Source organism: Lethenteron reissneri, chromosome 42 (assembly GCF_015708825.2).
Source record: "Lethenteron reissneri isolate LAM-NWPU_2019-01 chromosome 42, ASM1570882v1, whole genome shotgun sequence".
Classification (NCBI taxonomy): Eukaryota; Metazoa; Chordata; class Hyperoartia; order Petromyzontiformes; family Petromyzontidae; genus Lethenteron; species Lethenteron reissneri.
In genome coordinates this window covers 274,544-302,478 of record NC_083820.1, presented here as the reverse complement: position 1 = coordinate 302,478, position 27,935 = coordinate 274,544, and the positions used below count along the sequence as shown (strand labels likewise).

At 48.2% G+C, this 27,935-nt stretch overlaps 1 protein-coding gene across 3 annotated transcripts in view; it reads left to right on the top strand.

Moving 5' to 3' along the window:
• Nucleotides 1–10,230, top strand: part of LOC133352958 (uncharacterized) — a 68,864-nt gene extending 58,634 nt beyond the window's left edge. For all 3 annotated transcript variants that reach the window (XM_061568987.1, XM_061568988.1, XM_061568986.1), the window contains 3 exons: nt 4,931–5,223; nt 6,468–6,745; nt 7,962–10,230. In XM_061568987.1, coding sequence (XP_061424971.1) covers nt 4,931–5,223; nt 6,468–6,745; nt 7,962–8,321 — 931 coding nt within the window. In that variant the 3' untranslated portion in view covers nt 8,322–10,230. The remainder of the gene's footprint in view (nt 1–4,930; nt 5,224–6,467; nt 6,746–7,961) is intronic.
• The last annotated feature ends 17,705 nt before the right edge of the window (nt 10,231–27,935 follow it).

The window sequence follows — 27,935 nt, the reverse complement described above, 5'->3', positions numbered from 1 at the left end:
CAACATAGATCCACAGAGTCGCAACATAGATCCACAGAGTCGCAACATAGATCCACAGAGTCGCAACATAGATCCACAGAGTCGCAACATAGATCCACAGAGTCGCAACATAGATCCACAGAGTCGCAAACATAGATCCACAGAGTCGCAACATGATCCACAGAGTCGCAACATAGATCCACAGAGTCGCAACATAGATCCACAGAGTCGCAACATAGATCCACAGACGTCGCAACATAGATCCACAGAGTCGCAACATAGATCCACAGAGTCGCAACATAGATCACCAGAGTCGCAACATAGATCCACAGAGTCGCAACATAGATCCACAGAGTCGCAACATAGATCCACAGAGTCGCAACATAGATCCACAGAGTCGCAACATAGATCCACAGAGTCGCAACATAGATCCACAGAGTCGCAACATAGATCCACAGAGTCGCAACATAGATCCACAGAGTCGCAACATAGATCCACAGAGTCGCAACATAGATCCACAGAGTCGCAACATAGATCCACAGAGTCGCAACATAGATCCACAGAGTCGCAACATAGATCCACAGAGTCGCAACATAGATCCACAGAGTCGCAACATAGATCCACAGAGTCGCAACATAGATCCACAGAGTCGCAACATAGATCCACAGAGTCGCAACATAGATCCACAGAGTCGCAACATAGATCCACAGAGTCGCAACATAGATCCACAGAGTCGCAACATAGATCCACAGAGTCGCAACATAGATCCACAGAGTCGCAACATAGATCCACAGAGTCGCAACATAGATCCACAGAGTCGCAACATAGATCCACAGAGTCGCAACATAGATCCACAGAGTCGCAACATAGATCCACAGAGTCGCAACATAGATCCACAGAGTCGCAACATAGATCCACAGAGTCGCAACATAGATCCACAGAGTCGCAACATAGATCCACAGAGTCGCAACATAGATCCACAGAGTCGCAACATAGATCCACAGAGTCGCAACATAGATCCACAGAGTCGCAACATAGATCCACAGAGTCGCAACATAGATCCACAGAGTCGCAACATAGATCCACAGAGTCGCAACATAGATCCACAGAGTCGCAACATAGATCCACAGAGTCGCAACATAGATCCACAGAGTCGCAACATAGATCCACAGAGTCGCAACATAGATCCACAGAGTCGCAACATAGATCCACAGAGTCGCAACATAGATCCACAGAGTCGCAACATAGATCCACAGAGTCGCAACATAGATCCACAGAGTCGCAACATAGATCCACAGAGTCGCAACATAGATCCACAGAGTCGCAACATAGATCCACATGAGTTCGCCAACATAGATCCACAGAGTCGCCAAACATAGCATCCACAGAGTCGCCAACATAGATCCACAGAGTCCCAACATAGATCCACAGAGGTCGCAACATAGATCCACAGAGTCGCAACATAGATCCACAGAGTCGCAAACTAGATCCACAGAGTCGCACCAATAGCATCCACAGAGTCGCGAACATAGATCCACAGAGTCGCAACATAGATCCACAAGACATAGTCGCCAACATAGATACACAGAAGTCGCCCAACATAGATCCACAGAGTCGCAACATAGATCCACAGAGTCGCAACATATGATCCACAGGAGTCGCCAACATAGATCCACAGCGTCGCAACATAGATCCACAGTAGTCGCCAACATAGATCCCCACAGAGTCGCACACCATCAGATCCACAGTAGTCGAACATAGATCCACTAGAGTCGCAACCATCAGATCCCACAGAGTCGCAACATTAGATCCACAGAGTCCGCCAACATAGATCCACAGAGTCGCCAACATAGATCCACAGAGTCACGCAACATAGATCCACAGAGTCGCAACATAGATCCACAGAGTTCGCAACATAGATCCACAGAGTCGCCAACATAGATCCACAGAGTCGCAACATAGATCCACGTAGTCGCAACATAGATCCACAGAGTCGCAACCCCACATAGCCATCCACAGAGTCGCAACATAGATCCACAGAGTCGCAACATAGATCCACAGAGTCGCAACATAGATCCACAGAGTCGCAACATAGATCCACAGAGTCGCAACATAGATCCACAGAGTCGCAACATAGATCCACAGAGTCGCAACATAGATCCACAGAGTCGCAACATAGATCCACAGAGTCGCAACATAGATCCACAGAGTCGCAACATAGATCCACAGAGTCGCAACATAGATCCACAGAGTCGCAACATAGATCCACAGAGTCGCAACATAGATCCACAGAGTCGCAACATAGATCCACAGAGTCGCAACATAGATCCACAGAGTCGCAACATAGATCCACAGAGTCGCAACATAGATCCACAGAGTCGCAACATAGATCCACAGAGTCGCAACATAGATCCACAGAGTCGCAACATAGATCCACAGAGTCGCAACATAGATCCACAGAGTCGCAACATAGATCCACAGAGTCGCAACATAGATCCACAGAGTCGCAACATAGATCCACAGAGTCGCAACATAGATCCACAGAGTCGCAACATAGATCCACAGAGTCGCAACATAGATCCACAGAGTCGCAACATAGATCCACAGAGTCGCAACATAGATCCACAGAGTCGCAACATAGATCCACAGAGTCGCAACATAGATCCACAGAGTCGCAACATAGATCCACAGAGTCGCAACATAGATCCACAGAGTCGCAACATAGATCCACAGAGTCGCAACATAGATCCACAGAGTCGCAACATAGATCCACAGAGTCGCAACATAGATCCACAGAGTCGCAACATAGATCCACAGAGTCGCAACATAGATCCACAGAGTCGCAACATAGATCCACAGAGTCGCAACATAGATCCACAGAGTCGCAACATAGATCCACAGAGTCGCAACATAGATCCACAGAGTCGCAACATAGATCCACAGAGTCGCAACATAGATCCACAGAGTCGCAACATAGATCCACAGAGTCGCAACATAGATCCACAGAGTCGCAACATAGATCCACCAGAGTCGCAACATAGATCCACAGAGTCGCAACATAGATCCACAGAGTCGCAACATAGATCCACAGAGTCGCAACATAGATCCACAGAGTCGCAACATAGATCCACAGAGTCGAACATAGATCCACAGAGTCGCAACATAGATCCACAGAGTCGCAACATAGATCCACAGAGTCGCAACATAGATCCACAGAGTCGCAACATAGATCCACAGAGTCGCAACATAGATCCACAGAGTCGCAACATAGATCCACAGAAGTCGCAACATAGATCCACAGAGTCGCAACATAGATCCACAGAGTCGCAACATAGATCCACAGAGTCGCAAACATAGATCCAAGAGTCGCAACATAGATCCCACAGAGTCGCAACATAGATCCACAGAGTCGCAACATAGATCCACAGAGTCGCAACATAGATCCACAGAGTCGCAACATAGATCCACAGAGTCGCAACATAGATCCACCAGAGTCGCAACATAGATCCACAGAGTCGCAACATAGATCCACAGAGTCGCAACATAGATCCACAGAGTCGCAACATAGATCCACAGAGTCGCAACATAGATCCACAGAGTCGCAACATAGATCCACAGAGTCGCAACATAGATCCACAGAGTCGCAAACATAGATCCACAGAGTTCGCACCTAGATCCACAGAGTCGCAACATAGATCCACAGAGTCGCAACATAGATCCACAGAGTCGCAACATAGAGATCCACAGAGTCGCAACATAGATCCACAGAGTCGCAACATAGATCCACAGAGTCGCAACATAGATCCACAGTAGTCGCAACATAGATCCACAGAGTCGCAACATAGATACACAGAGTCGCAACATAGATCCACAGAGTCGCAACATAGATCCACAGAGTCGCAACATAGATCCACAGAGTCGCAAACATAGATCCACAGAGTCGCAACATAGATCCACAGAGTCGCAACATAGATCCACCAGAGTCTCAACCTAGATCCACAGAGTCGCAACATAGATCCACAGAGTCGCCAACATAGATCCACAGAGTCGCAACATAGATCAACAGAGTCGCAAACATAGATCCACAGAGTCGCAACATAGATCCACAGAGTCGCAACATAGATCCACAGAGTCGCAACATAGATCCACAGAGTCGCAACATAGATCCACAGACTCGCAACATAGATCCACAGACTCGCAACATAGATCCACAGACTCGCAACATAGATCCACAGACTCGCAACATAGATCCACAGACTCGCAACATAGATCCACAGACTCGCAACATAGATCCACAGACTCGCAACATAGATCCACAGACTCGCAACATAGATCCACAGACTCGCAACATAGATCCACAGACTCGCAACATAGATCCACAGACTCGCAACATAGATCCACAGACTCGCAACATAGATCCACAGACTCGCAACATAGATCCACAGACTCGCAACATAGATCCACAGACTCGCAACATAGATCCACAGACTCGCAACATAGATCCACAGACTCGCAACATAGATCCACAGACTCGCAACATAGATCCACAGACTCGCAACATAGATCCACAGACTCGCAACATAGATCCACAGACTCGCAACATAGATCCACAGACTCGCAACATAGATCCACAGACTCGCAACATAGATCCACAGACTCGCAACACACACAAAGAGACCCATAGATTAATATAATCACAGAGACCCATAGGCTCGTAGAGAGACAGAGACATATAGACTCACAGCGATCCATATACTCACACAAAGACCCATAGACTTGAAGATGCCCATAGACTCAGTGAGACCCATATACTCTCACAGAGACCCATAGACTTTTACAGAGACGGAGACATAGACTCACACAGAGACTCACAGACTCGCACAGAGACCCATAGACTCGCACAGATACCGATAGACTAACTCCAGCCGAATCCCGCTCCCTTCCTGAGCAGCATCGCAGCGATGTCCATGGAGCTGTACATCGCCGTGTGCCTTCCCCTCCGCCACGCGCGCCTCTGCAACCTCCGCTCGGCCTATGGCTGCCTCGCCACCACCCTGGCGCTGGGAGCCGCTCCGGCGCTGACTCGGCTCGCGCTTGAGATCTTGAGCAGCGCCAGCCAAGGCTCCACACTACTGCTATCTACCGTCTTCTCTAACAGCATTCAGGGGGGTGGCAGTGCCGCCTCCGGCCCCGGCTCCTCGGTCGCCGCCAACAGCAGCCTCCAAGCGGCCACGGGAGCACCAGGTGAAGTGCGACTGAAACCCGTCAGACCATCGGGCACACCGCCCCTACTCGCGTCAGAATTTGTATTTATACTGCACCATAGACTCGGCACTGCACCGTAGACTCAATACTGCTCATAGATTCAACACTGCCTATAGACTGAATACTGCCCACAAACTCAACACTGCCCGTAGACTGAGCACAGCCCGTAGACTCAACGCAGGCCATACACTCAACATGATGATTTAAAAGTGTATATCTCCAGTAGCTTTCTAATAGCGGAATGAAGAGCGTTCTACGTGGCTGCAGAAGCGCATATGAAAGTGGGCGATGCATTGACCGTCTTTGTTCGATGGCTATCCAAAAGTGTAGTGTGTAGTATAGTGTTTCGTAGTGTAAAGTGTATAGTAGTGTAGGGTATCGTGTTTAGTAGTATTAGTGTAGGACTCGTACTCCGGCTGTCTTTCTCGTTCCGTTTATTCACACTTTAGAGTTCACACCTCCTCCGCATCATCGCTCCGTGTCTCCCCATTCGCTCCGTTGCACCATCCGCCATCAACGACACTCTCAGTCTCTCCGTTCGCTCGTTCCGCTCCGCGATTCCGCTCGCTCTCTCTCCTTCTCTCCCAAGGTCCGTTACTCCGCTGCTACCCTACTCTGTACTCCTCCGATGCACTGCTACCACTGCTACCGTACTCTGTGTTCTCTCTATCCACTGCTACCGTACTCTGTGTTCTCTCTATCCACTATTACCCTTATCGTGTCTATCCCTACTCACTGCTGCTCCTCTCTTCCCTGGGCACCAATCACTCTAACTCCAACCAAGACTCCCGTCTCTCCGTTACGCTGTGCCTTTTATCCCTGCACCAATCAGTCCCAATCAATTATCTCACCCCCCCCCGCTTTGCTACTCGCCCCCAGGCCCCCAGCCTCAGGTGACCTTGTTATTCCCGCCAGAGCGGCGCCGGTCATTAGCTACTCACCCTCCTAACCAATCACCGGCCTGTGTCCTCGGTTACCCCTAACACCTGTCGCACCTCTTAACGACGTCTCCCTCACACCCCGACAACAACAACCCCGTCCTCAGATACCCCCCCACTGTACACTGCTCGCTTGCATAGCAACAGAACGCGTGGCGCGTCATATTTCAAGTCCTACATTAGTGTAGTGTATAGTCGTGTATAGATTTTTGACCATTGTGACTGTTGGACTCCCGTTCAGACAACCCATACACACAGCAATGATCTGCGATCCCTAACCCCCAGCTCAACTGAGCAGCGCGGCCCAGATGGCATCCATCGAGCTGGCTCTGAACATGCTGAGGCAGGTGCCAGCCGTGTTGGTGCTGGTGCTGGCCTACCTCTGCGTGATCGGGAGCTACGTGCTCGTGTCAAAGGAGTGCCAGAGGGTCTCGCAGCGAGGGAGGACGAGGAAGACGATCGGCGGATTCCAACAAAAGTCCAAGAACATAAATCTCGGCTCCGGAGAGGCACCTCTGCCGGGCAACAAGGGAGCTGGAGGCAAGCAAGGCACTCCGTTGGAGGTGATCGATCATCCATCGTGTGGTCGCTTTTGTGCCACGGTAGCGAGATGTGTTGTACATTTGGAGTTTGCGTGTCTCTTTCCCTGTGATCACGTGGATTTTTCTCAAGGTCTTCTGGTTTTCCCCTCCACATTTAGAAACATGGGTTTAGAATGTTTGGCTGCTATAAAGGTCTGTGTGGTAAGCCACTTCACTGGGCTATCTTTTGTGGCCGGATCAATTCTGTAAAAGAGCTGTGTAGCTCAGTGGGCCTTACCTGGTGAAATGCAAATAGTACAAAAAATAGCCCAGTCTCCCCCCCCCCCCCCCCCCCACTAAACCCAGGAGCACAGAGTTCTGGACTGATGTCCGCGGAGTTTCTGTAGCCCCTCTGCGTCGCGGTTTGTGCTCTCTACTGGGCTCTGTTCTGGGCTCTTTTTAAATCCTTTATATTAAGTTCGCATGCTTGCTTGCTTGCGTGCTTGCTTGCTTGCTTACGACCATGCAAATCTTTCGGTCGTTTTTTAACCCACTTCCCGTGATCCAATCGAGCTGACATTTTCCACACAGACTCGTTGTGCCAGACAATTAATGTTCGTGAAAAAAAATCCCAAAATGTTACACTTTTTAGGCAAAAAAAAATTATTTTACATATATTCAAATATAACTCATTCATGGCTTTGGCTGAACGTCACAGTATAAGAGCCCAGAGTGTAACCCCTCCACAGGCCGTGGCAGAGTAGCGCAGTTGGTAGTGCCCTCGCTTCCCATGCCAAAGGTCGCGGGATCGATCCCCGCGTCCTCCAGAGGCGAATATATTTTTAAATCCTTTATATTAAGTTTGCTGCCACGCATATAAAGGATTTATAGTGAAAAACTTTGTTTTTACGGGTTATACTTATTTATTTTTAAATGGATGGCTTAGTGACACATTTTAATAGAGCTACACAGCTCAGGTGGCTTTACCTGGTAAAGTAAAAACATTTTCGCTTTTAGTTTTAGTCTAATTTAATTGGATGTGTCGGGTGGTGGTGGCGGGTTTAACGACACATTTTAAAAATAGCTACGTAGCTCAATGGGTCTTACCTAGTAAAACAAGAAGAAATTGTTTAGTTTTAGTTTCGTTTCATTGGTTGTGTCGGGTGGTGGTGGTGGCGGGTTTATCGACACTGATATTTTACTCGATCTCCCTCTCCCACACCCCCCCCCGACCGCCCCTTTGCCAAAATCCCAAAAGTCTCAAGACGCCTCCGAGGACAGCAAGAACCCAAACCGCGCACGCAACACAATAGGCATCCATGCGGTGCAGCTCACGCTGTACCTGAGCGCTCTCTACTACCCCTACATGCACGGAATCATCGATGGCACGGTGGCCGTGCAGGAGTGGCGTCTGCGCTACCGGGCTCTCGTCTTCCTCTTCTGCTTCGTCCTCCCGCGGGCGCTGTCTCCCGTCGTGCACGGAGTGCGGTCCCGGGAGCTGCGAAGGGGCTGGCGCAAAAGGATCGGAGCGGCAGGAGCAGGAGGACTGGGAGGAAGAGGAGAAGGAGTGGGCGGTGGAGGAGAAGGGGAAGGAGGGAGGGAGGCAGGGACATTATGAGGAGTAATGGGGTCAGAACGTGGACGGGACGTGTCGCATGAGAGCGTGTGTGTAGTCTGTTTATTCTTCTTTGGTACCCATTACGTAGTTTAAGCAGATCATAACACTCAGGATGGTCTCGAAACGATACGTACATGAATGTGAATACTGGACACCTGTGATGACTGGACATCTGTGAAAAAGAGCTTCATAGCTCATCGGATTCCTCCAGTCTAAAAAAAGAGTGTCTTTATTAAATAACTGTGGAGGCAACAGCATCTACCAATCTTGATTTGAATCTACCAATAACTATGACCGTCTCTGGACTACTACGACCTTCTTCAGCTGTCCACTGTGAGCGATTATGACTGCGGAGAACAGCGAGCAGCAGCATTGCGAGCAGGCGAGATGAGAGCCCAGACCTTGAAGCATCGCCGCGCTGTGGGCAAGAGTTGTTGCTCGTCCACTGAATTGGATCTGTGTTGTGCCACTGCTGGTGTTGATGCTGAAAAAATAACATTTCCCTTTTTATCCTCAACCCTCTTTAACCTAATCGGCTTACAGCCACTTCTGCACTGCTTACAATTGGCTCTGACATTTTCTCCCACGTGTCCACATTCATATTTGGCTGTCTTGAGCTGTTATTTTAAGGACGTATTTGTAGCGCAGTTTTTGGCCACCAGGAATACGCGTTGTCCTTCTTTGAGTTCATCGTAAAAGGAGGGTTTTAGGAAGCCGATGTTCTGGTATTCGAGTTACGTTGTCCTGCACATCTCAACTGAGATGAGGTCACTGTTGCCTTTACACTGGGGATCCCAGCTCTCGCCAGCACCTCAACTGCCTACGAGCTTGCACGATTTCCACCCTTGTTGACGTGTACGTTTTCAACGCGTGGTCTATTGTTACGATTACATCAGCCTCGGTTAAATAATTAATCGAGCACTGTCGTTTACACCAATATAATCACCCGATAGGCTCAGTGATGGCATCAACGTTGTTCTATTGAGACCGAAACAGGAATAATTATTAACAATCCTGGCTAATCGCCTGATGAGGCTGGTTGTTGTAATCACCGGATAAATGTCATGGTCCTCGAATTGTAAATGTTGTGGATTTACTCTCCAACGCACCAGTGTGCTGTCGTCACTAATAAAAACGTTTTGTTTATGTCATTAACCTTACTAATTGGCTGTGTCGGGTGGTATCGGGTTTAAAGACACATTTATATTTGTGTAATCTAACCCCCAAAAAAACCTTTATTATGGGTTTGCAAATGTGATTTGTAACTTTGAACCTGACCCGTGTATCAATAGTTCAATTTTAAAGTACAATGTAACCTTGCTTCCTCCCTTAATATCGTAAATTTACCTTCAAACAATATCTTGAAGCAGAAGACTGGTGCTGGACACAGCCACATTTGCAAATGTAATTTGTAACTTTTATCCTTACCTGTAATATCGATAGTTACTGTGCCATTTTATTGAGGGATTACTCCTGTGTGGTGTTGTCTTGGTGTGGTCTGGAACGTTTTTGTTGTTGTTACTGCCTTGCCTAAGTTTGATAAATCGAACTAATATAGTTAATTTACTATTTATATTTAGTAACTTGTTTACCATTTGATCTATTTTGCACTGCCCTGATCGGAGGTGCGGGGGAAGGACAAAATACTAAACACAAACAGCAGTTCCATAGAAATTACTTTTCAATATAGATTATTTAAAAGTGTATAGCTCCAGTGGCTTCCTAATATCAAAAGGGAAAGCGTTCCAGACGGCCGCAGCAGGGCATCCATAATCACGAGATGCGGTGACCGTCTTTGTTCGATGGCCACCCAAAAGCCACTTCTGCGAGGATGACCGGCGTTTGCGTGATGATGGTTTATGTTCCTTGACGCGATCAGCAATGTAATCGAGGGACTGCACAAAACGGCAGGAATGTATGTACTTATGAAATTGTACTTCTGAATAAAGTATAAATACTTTATATATATTTTAGTGGCTTTCTTACCTTTTCTTTAGTTTACACTCCTATCGTGTTTTGTGTATTGTGTTTGTTGTTGTAACTTTCAGACCCCGTGGACTTCTGTGAAGGAGAGCATCATAGCTCATCGGATTCCTCCTCTACAATAAATATTCTCACTCCAATAAAAATTCTGATTCTGAAAGCAACAAACGTAACGCTACGTATCGGCAAACTAAAGCACAAGCTTGGAGCATCAGCACCAGTGATACGGACATCAACGGTGGCCCTTGTGTACTGTGTAGCCGAGTACTGTGCAACAGTATGGACCAGAAGTCAGACTCGACATTTTGATGTCCAACTGAACACTGCAATGCGTGTATCAATCACTGCAACCCTCAAGTCGACAACACTGACTGCCCGTGCTGGACAAATCTCCCCCACCCATGCAACCCTCCGGGAAGTCCTGCGAATCGAGGAAAACGGTCGCCATCCCATTCACCAGGACTTCCAATAACGTCCCTCGTCATCACTTGAAGTCGGGCAAGCCCTCTTAGACCCATGTGCTTAACATTCAAAAATGCGAATTCAACCCCGATGAAGCTTGGAGAGCTAATTGGATTTCAAAAGAACTCGCAAAGACCTTGTGAACGATCTAACGCAGAAGATTCCTGATTTTGATCTTCCACGGAGTTCATGGTCCACCCTCAACCGCATCCACTGCACAAACCGTGGCAGATGTGGATACCTGACATACAAACGAAACATGCATAACTCTCCAGTGTGCCACTGGTCATCCGGAACAGATTGTACAACGTATAATGACACAGTGACCCGATCCACAAATACAAAGGAGACATCATGGCGATTCACTCCTCTGCTCTGATGCGGTTTTCTGGTTTGACCACCTGAATGTGAAATTGTAGTTGTTGCTCTGCATCTACATCAGCTGTACAAATGCAGAAGCAAACTATAAACACTTGCACCACAACGTTCACACTTTAATTCAGCAAAGCACCGATAATAATTAATACAGCGTCTTAATATTTGAAATGTCTCTCCTGCAAGTAAGGCTGTGTCCTGGTCTCTTGATCTTCCCCGATTAACCCATCTTGGTGGCAAGATATTAACGCCCTCACCTGGTATGAAGAAGGTCGTGGATTTGATCTCGATGCAGACCCTGAGGCCTGCTGTATATTTAGAGTTTTCGTTTCTCTCGCTTTCCCCGTGGTCACGTGGATTTGTCTCTGGGTCCCCCGGTTTTTCTCTCCACATCTTCTTTACCTAATAAACGTCATTCTTTGTCTGTCTCTGTGTGGACGCGCGCTTGCGAAGGATTTGGCTCTGGAACGGTGGGGTATATGTAGAAATTTGTTTGCCAGGCAGCACGTCTAAAGCCCCGCGGTGGGAATAGGCTTTTCAGTTTTCCCATCCGTGAACTTAAAATTTGTAATAAGTATAACCCGTAAAAACAAAATTTTTCACTATAAATTCTTTATATGCGTTGCAGCGAACTTAATATAAAGGATTTAAAAATATATTCGCCTGTGGAGGACGCGGGGATCGATCCCGCGACCTTTGGCATGGGAAGCGAGGGCGCTACCAACTGCGCTACTCCGCCACGGCCTGTGGAGGGGTTACGCTCTGGGCTCTTATACTGTGACGTTCAGCCAAAGCTATGAATGAGTTCTATTTGAATATATGTAAAATATTTTTTTTTGCCTAAAAAGTGTAAAATTTTGGGAATTTTTTTTCACGAACATTAATTGTCTGGCACAACGAGTCTATGTGGAAAATGTCAGCTCGTTTGGATCACGGGAAGCAGGTTAAAAAACGACCGAAAAATTTGCACGGTCGTAAGCAAGCAAGCATGCGAACTTAATATAAAGGATTTAACAAGTAAACCCGTAAAAACAAAGTTTTTCACTATAAATCCTTTATATGCGTGGCGGCTAGAGTCCTCTCGTCCTCTGGCTTGAGATGGCTGCCACCTATGGGTCAGATGATTGTCTGCCACCATTAAGCAATTGGTAATTAAATATTTAATTTGTTTTCTCTAAACAGTGTAAAATTTTTGATTTTTTTTTAACGAAAATTAATTGTCACACACAACGAGTCTGTGTGGAAAATGTCAGCTCGATTGGATCACGGGAAGTGGGTTAAAAAACGAGCGAAAGATTTGCACGGTCCTAAGCAAGCAAGCGAACTTAATATAAAGGATTTAAAATATATTCGCCTGTGGAGGACACGGGGATCGATCCCGCGACCTTTGGCATGGGAAGCGAGGGCGCTACCAACTGCGCTACTCCGCCACGGCCTGTGGAGGGGTTACGCTCTGGGCTCTTACACTGTGACGTTCAGCCAAAGCCATGAATGCGTTCTATTTTAATATATGTAAAATAAAAAAAATTTGCCTAAAAAGTGTAAAATTTTGGGAATTTTTTTTCACGAACAATAATTGTCTGGCACAACGAGTCTGTGTGGAAAATGTCAGCTCGATTGGATCACGGTCGTAAGCAAGCAAGCACGCAAGCAAGCAAGCAAGCGAACTTAATATAAAGGATTTAAAAAGAAGCAGCTGCTGCAAGGGCCCGAGCAGAGGTGCTCAAAGCAGCAGCCAATCTGGATAAGGAAGAGAATTGGAGTGAGTTTGGCACTCAGATACCTGTCAAGGACCGTGAGCAACTCACCAGAAAAAATATTTTGGACTGGTCTGAACAATGCACCAATGCTCCTCCACCAAACGATACTGAACAAAGGGTGGACGTTCAGGCATCGCCATCTCTGCACCGAGTGAACATGAATGCTGTCTACGGGAATGGTGGAAATGCAGATATCAAGTGTGAGGAATGTGGCAGTGACAAACACGTAACTGCTCTGCACACATTTTACTCCAAACCCAGTGGCACTAAGGCTTCCGATCCCGAAGCAGAGCACGGCGGGGAGCAAGGCGAGACCGCCGCACTCACTTCGTCAATCACAACCAAATGCACAGAAGTCTGTGGAGAAGGCTTCAAAGTAAAATCTTGCTCAAAGATATGCCTCATCTGAGTGTATCCCAAAGGACATCCTGAAAGGGCAGTAAGGATGTACGCCATAATGAACGACCAGAGCAACAAGTCTTTGGCAAGGTCAGAGTTCATTGATCAGCTAAGCGTATGTGGGAATTCCTTTCCATATACGCTCAGAACATGCTCAGGACTGATGGAGACAGCGGGAAGAAGAGCGAGTGGCCTCATGGTGGAAACCATGGATAGCACCATGAAGCTAGCTCTTCCTACGGTGATAGAGTGCCATGAGATACCGGACAACAGGAGTGAGATTCCCACGCCCGAAGTTGCACGTCACCACCCACACCTGAAACCCATAGCAGAGTTCATCCTGCCATTGGATCACGGGGCACAGATTTTACTTCTGCTTGGCAGGGACATGCTGAGAGTCCACAAGGTTCGCGATCAACGCAACAGACCTCACGACGCTCCCTATGCCCAGAGACTCGACCTAGGATGGGTCATCATAGGTGATGTCTGTCTCGATGGAACACACAAACCAGACCGCATTAGCACATTCAGAACAAGTGTGCTCACGGATGGACGCACGTCGCTCTTCAAACCGTGCCCCAACCACTTCACGATGAAAGAGAAACTGACCACGACTTCGCTTGTACATCCACCGTCTTCGCTGGATTTTGTTCCTCCACGTTTCTCCAAGCGGGTCATGACTGACAGAAAGAAGACTAAGATGAAGCTGCTGCTCGTCGCTCTGCTGGTGGTTGTGGCGCTGGTTGCTGTGGCCGTCGCCTCTCCGTTCTTAGACCCGCAGCTGTCGTCCGAGTGGGAATCCTGGAAGGAGTTCCACGGCAAGGCCCCACAACCAGAACATACAATCCCAAGGCACGAGCTGTGTGGAGCTGTTCTAGCTACAGAAGTGGCGGAACTGATCTTAGACGAATTGGTCATTAAACTGAATGCGGTCAAGTTCTACACGGACAGTAAGGTCGTACTAGGCTACATAAACAACCAAACCAGAAGGTTCTACATCTACATCAGCAATAGGGTGGAACGCATCAGGAGATCGATGCAGCCGGAGCAATTAAATTACGTTCCAACTGACCAGAATCCAGATCTCGCAACTAGGTCCGTCCCTGCATCTCTGCTGAAGCAAACCATCTGGCTGACGAGTCTAGCATTCCTCTTACGACGTGACGGTGGACCAGGTACTACCAAAGAGACTTTTGGACTCGTAGAACCCCGAGTCAGACAAGGAGATTCGTTCTCAAGTGACAACTTTCATAACAAATGTGCGACCAAGAAGTCCACTGAGTCTACACCATTTTGAACATTTCTCGAGATGGACGACGCTCATGCGAGCGATAGCACATCTAACGCATATCGCAGACTGCTTCCAACGCCTGATGAGAGGCACCACTGGTAGCTGCAATGGGTGGCATCACTGCGCAGTGCCACGCACTGAAGATGAGCTTTCCAGAGCAAGGAAATCAATCTTCCGCTGTGTGCAACAGGCAGCTTATGCAAGTGAGATCAAGGTCATCAACAAGGGAGAAGACCTTCCTAGGGTCAGCACCCTCAGGAAGCTATACCCCAGGATGGACAAAGACGGCTTTGTATACGATATTATACAGTGTAGTTTAGATTGGAAGGTATAATATTGTAATGTAGTCTAGTTTATATAGTTGTAATGCAGCACAGGACAGAGTAGCGCACCGTGGTTGTGTCTCTCTCTCTCCCCTCCTCCGTTCCGAGCACAGATGGACTCGTCCGTCTGAGCAACACTCGCCGCTTTCCGTGGTGCTAACGTTAAGAAAAAACCGCCACTTTTTTCGACATAGGAGTGTAATGTATAATGACGTATTGTTAGTAGCTCAGCTTATTGGAGAGTATATTGAGTACATTGATTATATTGATGTAGTTTATATTTTTTTTCACATCGGTGTATTGTATGGTAGTAGGGTATTTGCAGTTCTTTAGAAACTCCTTTTTTGTTCACATAATGCACGAGCTTGATACGTGGTGGTTTGGCTGCTGCAGCTCTTTACTATTAAAATTTCCCTCCCTTTATTACTGCTAATCCTATTTCCCTCCCTTTATTACTGCTAATCCTACATAATACACTAGCATAATATGACTTTGAGACCCCCACCACCTACACATTCCACAAGTAGTGACTAATCCCATATCTGCATTTGTCATCAATATGCTAAATTCCTCTGTTGATATGTAAACTCCTTTGTTAAGGCTCCTCCTCCGACCCAGCTTAAAAATAAGCTTCCAAACTTAGCAGTGTTCATTAGGACGCTGTCTTTCCGACAGCCCTGTTCTTCACCTGAGGATGGCTGCTTACGTTGTGGCCGAAACGTCGTGAGAATTTTATCTTATTATGTTTTATTTTTATTATTTTATTATTTCCCTTCTACGTGACTTTACCGAAAGAACCAAGAATATGATAAACTCAGTAGTACCACAGCTATCGGCAGTTTACCTACTTGACACCACTCCATCCCATATCAAACACAATCAGAATATGTATTTAGACTGGAGGAATCCGATGAGCTATGAAGCTTCGATTTAAAGCTTTCGTGACCGCAGGGATTCATCTTCTTGGTTCTTTCGGTAAAGTCACGTAGAAGGGAAGTAATAAAATAATAAAAATAAAACATAATAAAATAATTCTCACGACGTTTCGGCCACAACGCAAGCAGCCGTCCTCAGGTGAAGAATGAAACACCACCAAGCTTGGAGCGTATATTTAAGCTGGGTTGGAGGGGGGAAGAAGAGCGCCTTGACAAAATAATTTGCATATCAAGAGGAATTTAGCATATTTATGGGAAATGCGTAGGAGGTGGGCGGAGGGTTTCAAAGTCATATTATGCCCGTGCATTATGCAGGATTAGCAGCATCAAAGGGAGGGGATGGGGGTAGCATTAACAAAGGGAAGGAATGTTAATAGTATGTAGCTGCAGTTACTAAACAACCACGTAAAAAACGAAAGTATAAACTTCATAGTATCATCAGTATACTAAATATACTCTCCAATAAGCTGAGCTACTAACAGTAATACATTACAATTCTACGTCGCAAAAAATATAATATGCTTCCAGCTAAATTGTTTTCTCTTACATCACACGGGTCTACCCCGTACTATATACTACCAAAGACAAACCGAACATTAAATTATATACTGTATTACTATACACCACTCTATACCTTCGACTATAATATTACCCTAAGTATTATTCTACCCACCCTACTATATACCACACTGCTGTATATTCACTATACAATTACGATACTGTATATTACCTTATACATTGTATTAAACATTACAATTTTATACTATTTACTAGCTGTACTACCCGGCTTCGCCCGGGACTTGTATCCACCACGGCCGGCCGCCTTTGTCTCCCCAGTGGCGATGTTAATACGCCACACCAGTTACTCGTTTGAGGCTGAGTCGACCTATGGGAGGTTCAAATAATCTTGACCGGTGGTGGCCATGAGCGGGAATCGAACTCGGTTCGCCGGGTTGGTAGCGCAGCGTAGCGTTAACCACTACACCCACCGCTCCTCACACACACAGACGCACAGACACACACACACAGACAGCACGCTAACCACTACACTACCGCTCCCCACACACCACACACGCACACACACAGACACACAGACACCACACACAGACACACAAAGATAAAGACAAAGATCCCCCGTATAGCCTGAACAGACTGTAGGGGCAAGTGCTGTTAGCGAGCATCTATGAAGGCCGGAACGGTACACGAGGGGGTGGGTGGCCAGCACCACGCCCGACCGCCTTTGTCTCCCTAGTGGCGATGTTTACACACCGCACCAGGTACTCATTTAAGGCTGAGTCGACCTAGGGGAGGCCCAGGACCGATTCAGATAATCGTCACTGGTGTTAGCCGTGAGCGGGAATCGAACCCGGGTCGCCAGGTTCATAGCGCAGCGCGCTAACCGCTACACTACCGCTCCCCCTACACACCACACACGCACACACACAGACACACACACAGACACACACACACAGACACACACACACAGACACAGGCAGCACACTAAGCACTACACTACCGTTCCCCCTACACAACACACGCGCGCGCGTCCATAGGTACACATACACGCGCTTGCTGCAGACACACACATACACACACATACATACACGCACATACACACAAACACATACACACACATACACACACATGCATACACACAGACATACACATACATACAAACACACACATACATACACACAAACACATACACAATACACACACACATACATACAGACACACACATACATACACACAAACACATACAGACACATACATACACACATACATACAGACACACAGACATACACGTAAACACATACACACATAGTCATGACCCGGCTTTGCCCGGGACTTGTATCCACCACGCCCGGCCGCCTTTGTCTCCCCAGTGGCGATGTTAATACGCCACACCAGTTACTCGTTTTGAGGCTGAGTCCCTCCCTCGCCACTCTGCCTCCCTCGCCACTCTGTAGAGGACGTGAAATTTGTATGAATTTACCTCAGAGTGGCGTGTTGGGTGTCGAGGCCTAGCACCGTGCAGAGCCTCCCGCCTTGCCTGATTTTCCCACCCGGCGAATGCTGGGTACGGGTGCCGGTCCCCCCCCCCCCCGCGCTATTAAAAATGGCGTCCACCCCGCGGAGAAAAGTTGCTACTCGTTGCCAGGGGCAACCGCCGTCCAATGAAAGCGGCGAAGGCGTCGTTAGCTGTTGCCAGGGGCAACCGCCGTCCAATGAAAGTGCGTATGGTCCGAAATCCACACACACATACACAGACAGACAGACATGCACGATTTTATATATATAGATACATTCTGCTATACACTATCTTTCACGCGACGGTCAATGGTGAGGGTCTGCTCTTGCTCCCGGTCTTAAATAGAGCAGCAGCAGAGTGACGTCATCATTGAACTCATCAGGTGCAGTGATTTGAGGCGGGGGGGGGGGGTTATTGTAATTATATACTAGATTGGTAATCAGTCGATTGTTACGATTAATAGTGAGTTGTAGATTAGTAATTAGTTGTAATGTGTTATTGTAATTATACGCTACATTAGTAATCAGCTAATTAGTATTTGTTCCCCCTATAAGGAATTGTAATATGTATTATTTAATAACTAGGTTGTTGGGGGGCGCCTTTGGCGCCCCCGCACAACCACAGCCTGCAGCGTCCCCGAACAAGTACAGCCTGCGGCACCCCCCAACAACCACAGCGGGCGGCGGCCCCCAACAGACTGAAGTAAATCCTTACGATCCACTCGCACAGCGTGCGGTGGGCCTTCATCCAGCAGTGGATTTAAGCACCAAAAAAACTCGAGTACTAATGTAATGGACAGAGCACGGCTCTCCCTCAGGGCAGCAGTGGACAGAGCATGGCTCTCCCTCAGGGCAGCAGCGGAGCGAGCACGGCTCTGCCTCAGGGCAGAAGTGGAGAGAGTGCGTCTGGCTCCCTCACGGCAGCAGTGGAGACAGCGCGGCTGTCCCTAAAGCCAGCAGTGGACAGCACAGGGGTTCCTCAGGGCAGCAGTGGACTGAGCACGGCTCTGCCTCACTCTCACCCGTCTCCTCTGAGCTGCATGTGATTTTGTGTGAGTGTTAGTGTGTATGAGTGAGCCGTGTGTGAGTGGATCGACCGTCAGCTTTCTGTGGCTGCGTCTCCGGCGCTTTGGCCATGATGTTGGTGCTTCTCGAAGTGGGCAGCTCGCGGTCACTTGACGCACTTCAACCAATCCGGGGGCGTTAATCACAGTCATAGGACAGATCTGGGCTATTATGTATATACGCTTCCATGCCGCACGAAGCCTGTAGCTGTCAGAGCGATTAAAGTTATTTCTGTTGCTCTCAATTTCAATAGATTCTCTAATTAGTGTTTGCCAGTAATAATTAGTTTTACACAATACTTCAACGTTATCAAAATCACTTGAGTGTCCCTGTTGGCAAGCATGTTCTGCCACTGCCGACAGTTGTGTTTGAGATAATTTAATATTTCTTTGGTGTTATTTTAGTCTTTCGCTGATGTTACGCCCCGGCAGTCAAGTTGTGGTCATAGCTGTCATCACACATACGGCCTTAGACAGACTCGGCAGAGTACATGAGTGAAAAAAGAATAGGGCTTACCCTTTGGGTCTCTCCGAGTCTGAGTCTCTATGCGAGTCTATTGGTCTCTGTGTGAGTCTACGTGACGCTGCGTCTCTCCATGAATCTATGGGTTTCTCTGAGTCAATGGGTCTCTATGTTTGAGTATGTGAGTCTATGGGTTTATGTGTGTCTATGGGTCTCTCTAAATCTATGGGTCTCTATATGAGTATTTGGGTCTCTATGCGAGTCTCTGGCTCTCTGTGTATGTGTCTCGATGCAAGTCTATGGCTCTCTGAGTTGAGTCGATGGGACTCTCTTGAGTCTCTGCGTTTCTTTGCGAGTCTATGGGTCTCTGTGTGTATCTATGGGATGTTGTGTCTCTGTATGAGTCTCTATATGAGTATCGGTGTCTCCATGTGAGTCTTTGTGTTTCTGTGTCTCTGTGGGAGTCTCTATGTTAGTCTCTGTGTGAGTCTATAGAAGGGGGTTCGAGGTGGCTCCTGACCGAATGATTCCTTGTGTTGTGACAGCACTCTGCTGTGAAAGGAGCAAAGGAGATCGAGTTGAACACTCACCTGATTGTAACTTCTTCACAATACTATTGACAACTGATAACCACAAGCATTTTAAATCAAAATAATGACAGAACATTTTTATTAAAAAGTCGAGTGGGTGGGTGTGGGGTGGGGGTTGGAATGGGATGGGAGCATTGCAGAGGTTCGCGGTTCGAATCAGGAAGACCACCCTGGTTATTACTGCGGTTGGTATTAACCATACCATACTACTCGACGCATTCCCCTTCACTCCATAGCCATTGAATCGCGTGGCGTCATTGGGAAAAGAGGAGTTGGCCATTGTGTATGTGTGTACGTTGAACTCCTTTCACACCGTACATAACCAACCGTGTTAATCGGAGGTTGCGGAACCGTGCTATATAATATATACGACATCAAATCAACAACAATTATATTATTGTTCATATTACCAACAATAAGAGGTCAACAACAAAATTAATGTCAATATCATCAACAGTATCACCAAGTACGGAGCCGACAGCGCTAATCGGAGGTGCGGGGGAACTAAACACAAAAAGCAATTCTCAAGAAATTAGTTTTCGATTTAGATTTAAAAGTGCATCGCGCCAGAAGTTTCCGAATATCAGAAGGAAGAGTGTTCCAGACGGCCGCAGAAACGCATCTGAAAGCGTGCGATGCAGTGACCATCTTTATTCGATGGCTAGCCAAAAGTGTGAAGTGTAGTTTAAAATTTAGTGTATAGTGTCGTGTGTATAGCAGTGTATAGGGTAGTATAGTTTAGTGTGTAGTATTGTGTACAGTAGTGTAGTGCATATTAGTGTGGAGTGTATAGTGTAGTATATATAGCATCTGAAATCGCACGATTCGGTGATGGCCAGCTAAAAGCCGCTGCTGCTGTGAGGATGACCGGAGTTGTGCCACTGGTAACTCAATTATGATCGCACACAAAGCAGCATCGATCATTGGCTCCCTACTATGAAACTACTGCAGACTGCGTCCGTGAAATACAGCAGCAGTGAATAATGTTTTTGTCCTCATCGCCCTGCGGAATGAGAATGATCGCGTCAACGCCAAATGGTACTTTATAATTATTGTTTATATTGTAACTATTATTATTGCGTGGCGTCTGCGATTGTGCTTATTCATGTCTTCAGAGTATCAGCCTTGGAAGAACTGTACACAAATAAACACAAAGACACCCCGTTTAGCTCAAACAGATGGTAGAGGCAACTGCTGTTAGTGAGCACCTATGAAGGCCGGCACTGCACATGAAGGGGTGGTTGGTCAACACCACGCCCGTCCGCCTTTGTCTTCCCAGTGGTAATGTTTTACACTGCATCAGGTAGTCATTTCAGGCTGAGTCAACCTAGAGGAGGCCCATGATCGCTTCAGACAATCACTACTGGTGTTGGTCGTGAGCGAGAATCGAATTTGGGTCGCCAGATTCGTAGTGCAGTGTGCTAACCGCTGCACTACCACTGCCCATTACAACACTTCAACGTTATTAAAATCAATTGAGTGTCCTTGTTGGCAACCATGTTTTGCAACTGCCGACAGTTGTGTTTGAGAATATTAAATATTTATTTGGTGTTATTTTAGTGTTACGCTAATGTTACGTCCCGTCTGTCCAATATAGCATCTGCCACATAGCAATTAATCCGATACACACCTTCTGTTGATAACTAAGGCAATTGTGATGCCGCCGCCACGAAGCCGCTCGGCGGGCGCCCCATCCCCGACCTCGCCACCACCAAGTGACGGAGACGACCCCCGCGTCCCCCCACCTCACCTCACATGAACACACCCGCACGCATTTCCCCCCCCACCCCATAGAGCTCCGAGGGGAAGTCACCTGGCCGACCGGTTTTAATCCGAGAAGCCCTTATCAGGATAACTTTCACGGTTTCCGGTGACCAGGGAGTTGGACGACCTCCCCCGATGCTACTTCGCAGCGCTGCGACCGGCATTAAGATTGCAAGGTCGCAGCGAGGGGCCACTCGGCCACTGCGGTTGAAACGCACCCCCCACACACACACACGTATCGAGGAGGCAGGCAGGGGAGGGACGGGACGGCATGGTTAGCATGACCGCAGGGGCTCTTGCGCGTAGTCGCTGATGGTTAGGATAATTACGCTTGAGCGCGTAGGCACCAAAATTAGGGAAATTAGGGAAGTTAAAGGGTAAAAGCTAGAATTACAAATAAGCGGAGGTACGCGGAGACTCCGCGCATAACTTCCCACGGCAGGCCTTTGTGATGGACGCCGCTGCATAATGTGCATAACCAAGGCACCATGCATGAGAAAGGGATTAATTAGAATAAACGCCGCAACACGCAACGCATCTTATTAGCATAGCAAAGGCGCCCGGAACCGCCGCACGCGCCCTGACTGGCGCGCGCCCATTGTTAAAGAAAAACTGGGAGAGCACCGCAACAGGCGGAGCAGCATCTCTTTGATGTAGGGACGATAAAAGGGGGGGGGGGGGGCGAAAACGGGTAGAGCTCTCTCTCTTGCTCCAGCATCAGGCCACGAGACGCTCTCCAGCCCAGCGACCCGGACGTCCGTGCAACGCATCGAGGTATGCTGCGAGGACGGGATCAACGGACCGCCATGGGCACCTAACCGTGAGTAAGAAGGTGAATTAGTATCATAAGCCGATAAATAGGGAATAGGTCCAGGGGTAGTAGAATAGGCCAGCTTCGTCGATTCTTACTGATTTAACATCAATTCCCAGGTAGCCGAAAATAAATCATTAATAGCGATCATGGCCTCGTGTGATCTCGTTGAGAAGTGTGAACGCGGGTGGAGCTGTGTGTGGGTGTGGGCGTACGTTCGCTACGTGGAGGATACAGGTGTGCGATTAGGAAAGGGAAGCATCGTGGTAGTGTGAAGGGGACGTAATACTACTCGGTAACTAACTAACCATGCCTACTACGCGGACCCGCGGTGGAGGGGAATCCTTGAGCGACGGCTCCCACCCCATGGGTGAGGAACCCAGCAGCGGTTCGCCTAGCAGCGGGGGGGCGAGTAATGATGTTAGCCCGGCCGTTAGCATTATCGAGGGAGGGATCTCGGGGGCCAGCGACCCCAACACAAGTCTTCTTTAGTACGAGTATCATAGTGTTTGAATTGTGTGTACCGTGCCAAATCTTACTTTGTTGTGTAAAACTAATTATTAATGGGCAAGACTAATTCGAGAATCCATTGAAATTGAGATAAATACAAATAATTGTAACCTGACAGCTACAGGCTTATTGCGACCTGGAAGCGTATTATTAAGTAATACATCTTACAATTCCTTATAGAGGAAACACATAATAATTAACTGATTACTAATCTATTATATGATTACAATACCCCCCTCCTCTGCCTCTGATCTATGCACCTGATTGGGTTCAGTGATGACGTGGTCCTGCTCTATTTAAGAGTTGAAGCAGGTGGATTGCTTCACTATTCTAGCAAATCGCCTGATGATGCTGGATGTAATTACCAGCGAAAAGTCGTAATCAAATTTTGACTTAAAACTTTCGTGACTGCAAGAATTCATATTCTTCGGTTATTTCGGTAAAGCCACGTAGATAGAAAAAGAATTAATATAAAGTGAATAAAAATAACAATAAAAATAAAATAATAAAAAACAAAAAAATACTAATGTAGACTGTAGCCTGGTTCTAAATCGGAGTGAGTGTACTGGCAGTCTAGAATGTAGACTGTAGCAATGGTTATTAAACTGGGTGAGTGTACTGGCAGTCTATAATGTAGACTGTAGTCTGGTTCTAACCTGAATAAAATTAAATAAAAATTAAATAAAAACAAAAACCACGACGTTTCAATCGCAACACAAGTTGTCGTCATCAGCAAAAAGGGGGGTTAGCCTCTAAAGGCAAACCGTTTATAAAGGTTTAGAGATGGGCGTAGCCTAAGTGTGTCAGCAGCATGGGCGGGCAGCTAATGTTAATGTAGAAAACAACTAAGCAGTTAGTGGGTCTCCGCCAAAAGGGCCTCCAGGCAATCATTGCACCTTGCTCCACACACCCACACTGCTGATGGTGGAGGTTGACAAGAAAACACAAATCAAGTGATGACCCAAAGTGGTTGATGACTTCTTTCCAATGATTGCTGAGTTTATAACCATCATCTCGGTTGAAATTGCGTCTCTGTCTGTATATATGTGTAATGCGAGCGTAAATGGGGTTGCTGCTGGGCTCTGGCCCAATCACACGGCCCGGGGTATTGGGGGGCGGAGCCCGGTATGGGGGGCGTGTGGGAGGGGCCGCCGTTCACCTTGGCTCCAATGGGAAGCGAGGTAAATGGAGGTGGAGCCAGCAGGGCAGTATGGGAAGGCCGGATCTGACGATCCGGAAGGGGAGGAGTCAGGGTCACGTGGGAAAGAAGATATAAGTGGGAGCCCGGAAGAGATCGGGGTCAGTTGTTGGAGTGAAGAGCGTTGGGTGGCCGCCACGCCATCAGCTACGTGGCTGATGGGGCTTTGGCACACCGTCTGCCAGCGGTGTGCGGAGCGGGGAGGAGCAGAGCGACTGACGGGAGAGCGCGTGCGGGGCGCGCGCGAGGAGGAGCTAACGGAGGAGCGTGCGCGGCACGCGAGAGGAACGTGCGCGGCACGCGAGAGGAGACGCTGGTCCCTTGTCAGGACCAGCGGGGTGTGAGGAAGAGTGGAGGAGCTGAGGAGGGAGCGCGTGCGGGACGCCCGCGAGGAGGAGCTGACGAGGGAGCGCGTACGGAGCGCACGCGGGACGACGCTGGTCTGCGGAGGAGACCAGCGGGGTGCGGAGAAAGAACCTAAATAAAAGACCAACGGAGACTAGCAGTGCCTGACGGAGTCTTTTATTACACTGCTGTCAGAAGTGGACTTTTTCAAGGCAAAATAACATCGAGGAAGATGGCCGAGAACTTGAAAAAGCGTAACCTACTTGTTACGTCTTCCGTCGATGAAGAGACGGCTGCCGGCGCACGTCCTCCAGCGACCACGTGGCAGGCCGCCACCATCTTGAACATCGCGGCGGAGAGACGGCCGTGCGCTGCCATCTCGGAGGCGCCGCGTGGTGTGCGTCCTGCTGCTGAGCAGCTGTTTTGCGGGAACGAGCCGCAAGGAGAGAACGTCGACGCTTCTTCACCACCTTCAACGAGAGAGTGCCGGAGCCATGGGGGAAGCCGCCATTGCCGCTGCTGCCGGGGCGGGAGCACCCCCGTCCTGGCTCGTGTGCGAGACACCGGAGCAGTTGCGGGAGGACGCCGCGCTCATCGTCTGAGTTCTTCGAGGCGTCTCAAGTCACCACCCTGCCGTCCTCTGCTCGCTGCAGACCCGGGCGAGTCGTGACGATATGCACCCAGCCCTAACACACACCTCACCCATCTTGCGTGTGCCGGGGTGCGATTGTTTGTTATGGCTCGAGATTGCGGAGCGCGGTTCGGGCTGTGTGTGTGTGTTGAGGATGGACGCGCTGTCTGCTTGTGTTTGCTCTGTGTCAAATAGTGGTTATGCATTGCGGCATGGGGATGTTATCTTGATGGCGAAGTTAATTATTAATTCAGTTGCGTCGAGTGTCCCGAGCCCGTTACCATCCCGTGGGTTGCCGTGTGCGACGTGTTTTCTTTTGATGATTTCTTTTGCTGCAAGGTACGACAGGGTTAACGGTGTGTTGTCTGCCTGCAGCTCTGCTTGCGATTGTGCATAATGTACGTCCTGTGTGGAACTTTGCTGCTTGTAATCGCGATATGCTGACTGCACGTACTGTATAGACTGTCTTTCTGTACGGATACGGAGTGCGGTGCATTGTTCTGACCATTGGGTTCGGGATTATTATTAGTTATGCGTACCTGTTCGGAAATTGGTCAATTCGTTGGGGGACCCTAATTTTTGGTTGTATGGGTGTTCGTGCACACGAGATTGCATGTGTGTTCATAGAAAATTGCGAGTGTTGAGGGATGAGGGCGTTGTTGGTGGCTCTGCCGTCAAGGGTGATGGGGCCGTAAATTGCCGCCAAGTGGCGTCGCTCTTTCCGTTGATTGCGTGCGGCCAGGGGTTGCATTGCGAGTTGATGTGTATGAGCAATGTGTCTTAGTCAACTATGGGTAAAAAATGTCCCCGATACGACTGCTGTGCGCAGCGAGCTGCGGCGATGCGTCGTATCGTTGGGGGTTGTTAAAACGTGACAGGGGATGTGTGTTGTGACCCCCAGCAAGGGGCAGCTGGGGTGCACGCACGGGAAAAACTTCCGAATTGGTCGCACGTTGGGCCGCCATTTTGGCTAGCGCGAGAAATCGCGGGGATGCGCTCGGCGCATGGGGCCGCCATTTTGAGCGCGCGCGGGAAACCTCGGTGGAGCGCTTCCCGCGTGCCGCCACCATTTTGACTATACACGTCGAGCCGCGGAGATGCGGTTATGGATCTCATCCCTTGACTCTCGTGTTGCGCTCTAACTTGTGTGCGTGCATTGCGTGTTGTGCGCAATGCTGGCGTGTTGGCGCCCATCGTGGTAACAGGAGCATAGTGGCCCGTGTCTGACTAAGGGGGGGCGTGTCATTGCACCAGCATTTTGGGATTGAGATGCTGGCTGGGTTCTATTCTGGGGCCAATATTTCACCAGTATACGCCTGCCTTTGTTGAGTGGGTGATGCACGAGTTGTGGTCACATCGGGCTATGGCCGATGGCTGACCTGACAGCCCGGAGGCGAGACACTCCGTGGTATGTCTCAAACTAATGGACCGTGTGCGTGCTCATATGGCTCGGGGAGTCGGGGTTCCGTCGTGCGGTGGCAGACTGTTTAACCTGGTGGGCCGGAGGCTCACGGAATTCAGGAGTAGGGGTTCCGTTACGTTGCAGCGAACGGTGAGACCTGGCTAACATGGGGCAGGGATTCCCCTTGCGGGTCCTCCAGCGGGAAGGGCCACGGACTTGTTCCGCTCTGGGTTATAACGGTATTGAATGTATAGGGGAACTAGTCCTGCAGATCCTAGTCGGGGATATGGATATTGTGGGGGTTCAAGTAAATGGAATATGGCCTAGGTTAGCGGAATGCGACGGGTCCGGGGTGATTGCGAGGATGGCAGTGAGGACACATGCTGGACAGCCTATTGGTGATAGTAATCTTAATTCTATCTTAATTTTGGAGCTTTCGTGACTGCAGGAATTATTCTTTGGTTCTTTCGGTAAAGTCACATATAAAGATAAAATAATAAATTAAATAATAGCATACGACGTTTCGATTGCAACACAAGCAATCATCATCAGGTATAATGAAATAGCGACGCAAAATCTAACCAGAAAACCACAGACAGACATATAAGCAGACAGATATCACCAAGATACACAGAGAGAGCAACACAGGTACAGAGAGGGGTGATCGTCTCTGTGGGGTGGCCCACTTAAATTCTAACTTAGCAATCTTTGAAATACGTAATCGACCAGGCTATGCGTTAATTGTGTGTTGACCGACTCTCTGTGTCGTTTTACATAACATTTCGATACTTTGCTAGGTTGTTTAATTTAGTGTGTTCTTTCTCCCTCTAAGCATGCGTACTTTACTACGCGTCTCTTCGTACTCATTGACATGTAAATTTTTTCTCTAACCCCTCCCTCTCTCTGCCTCCGCCCCCCTCTGTCTATTTAAGGCCACCCCACAGAGACGATCACCCCTCTCTGTACCTGTGTTGCTCTCTCTGTGTATCTTGGTGATATCTGTCTGCTTATATGTCTGTCTGTGGTTTTCTGGTTAGATTTTGTGTCGCTATTTCATTATACCTGATGATGAGTGCTTGTGTTGCAATCAAAACGTCGTATGCTATTATTTAATTTAATATTTTATCTTTATACGTGACTTTACCGAAAGAACCAAAGAATAATTCCTGCAGTCACGAAAGCTCCAAAATTAAGATTGAACCACTTCTATATACGGGGAAGTTCTGAGTTTGCCTTTTTCTCTCTCTCTGGGTTTTTTTGTTCTCTCTCTGCCTGTA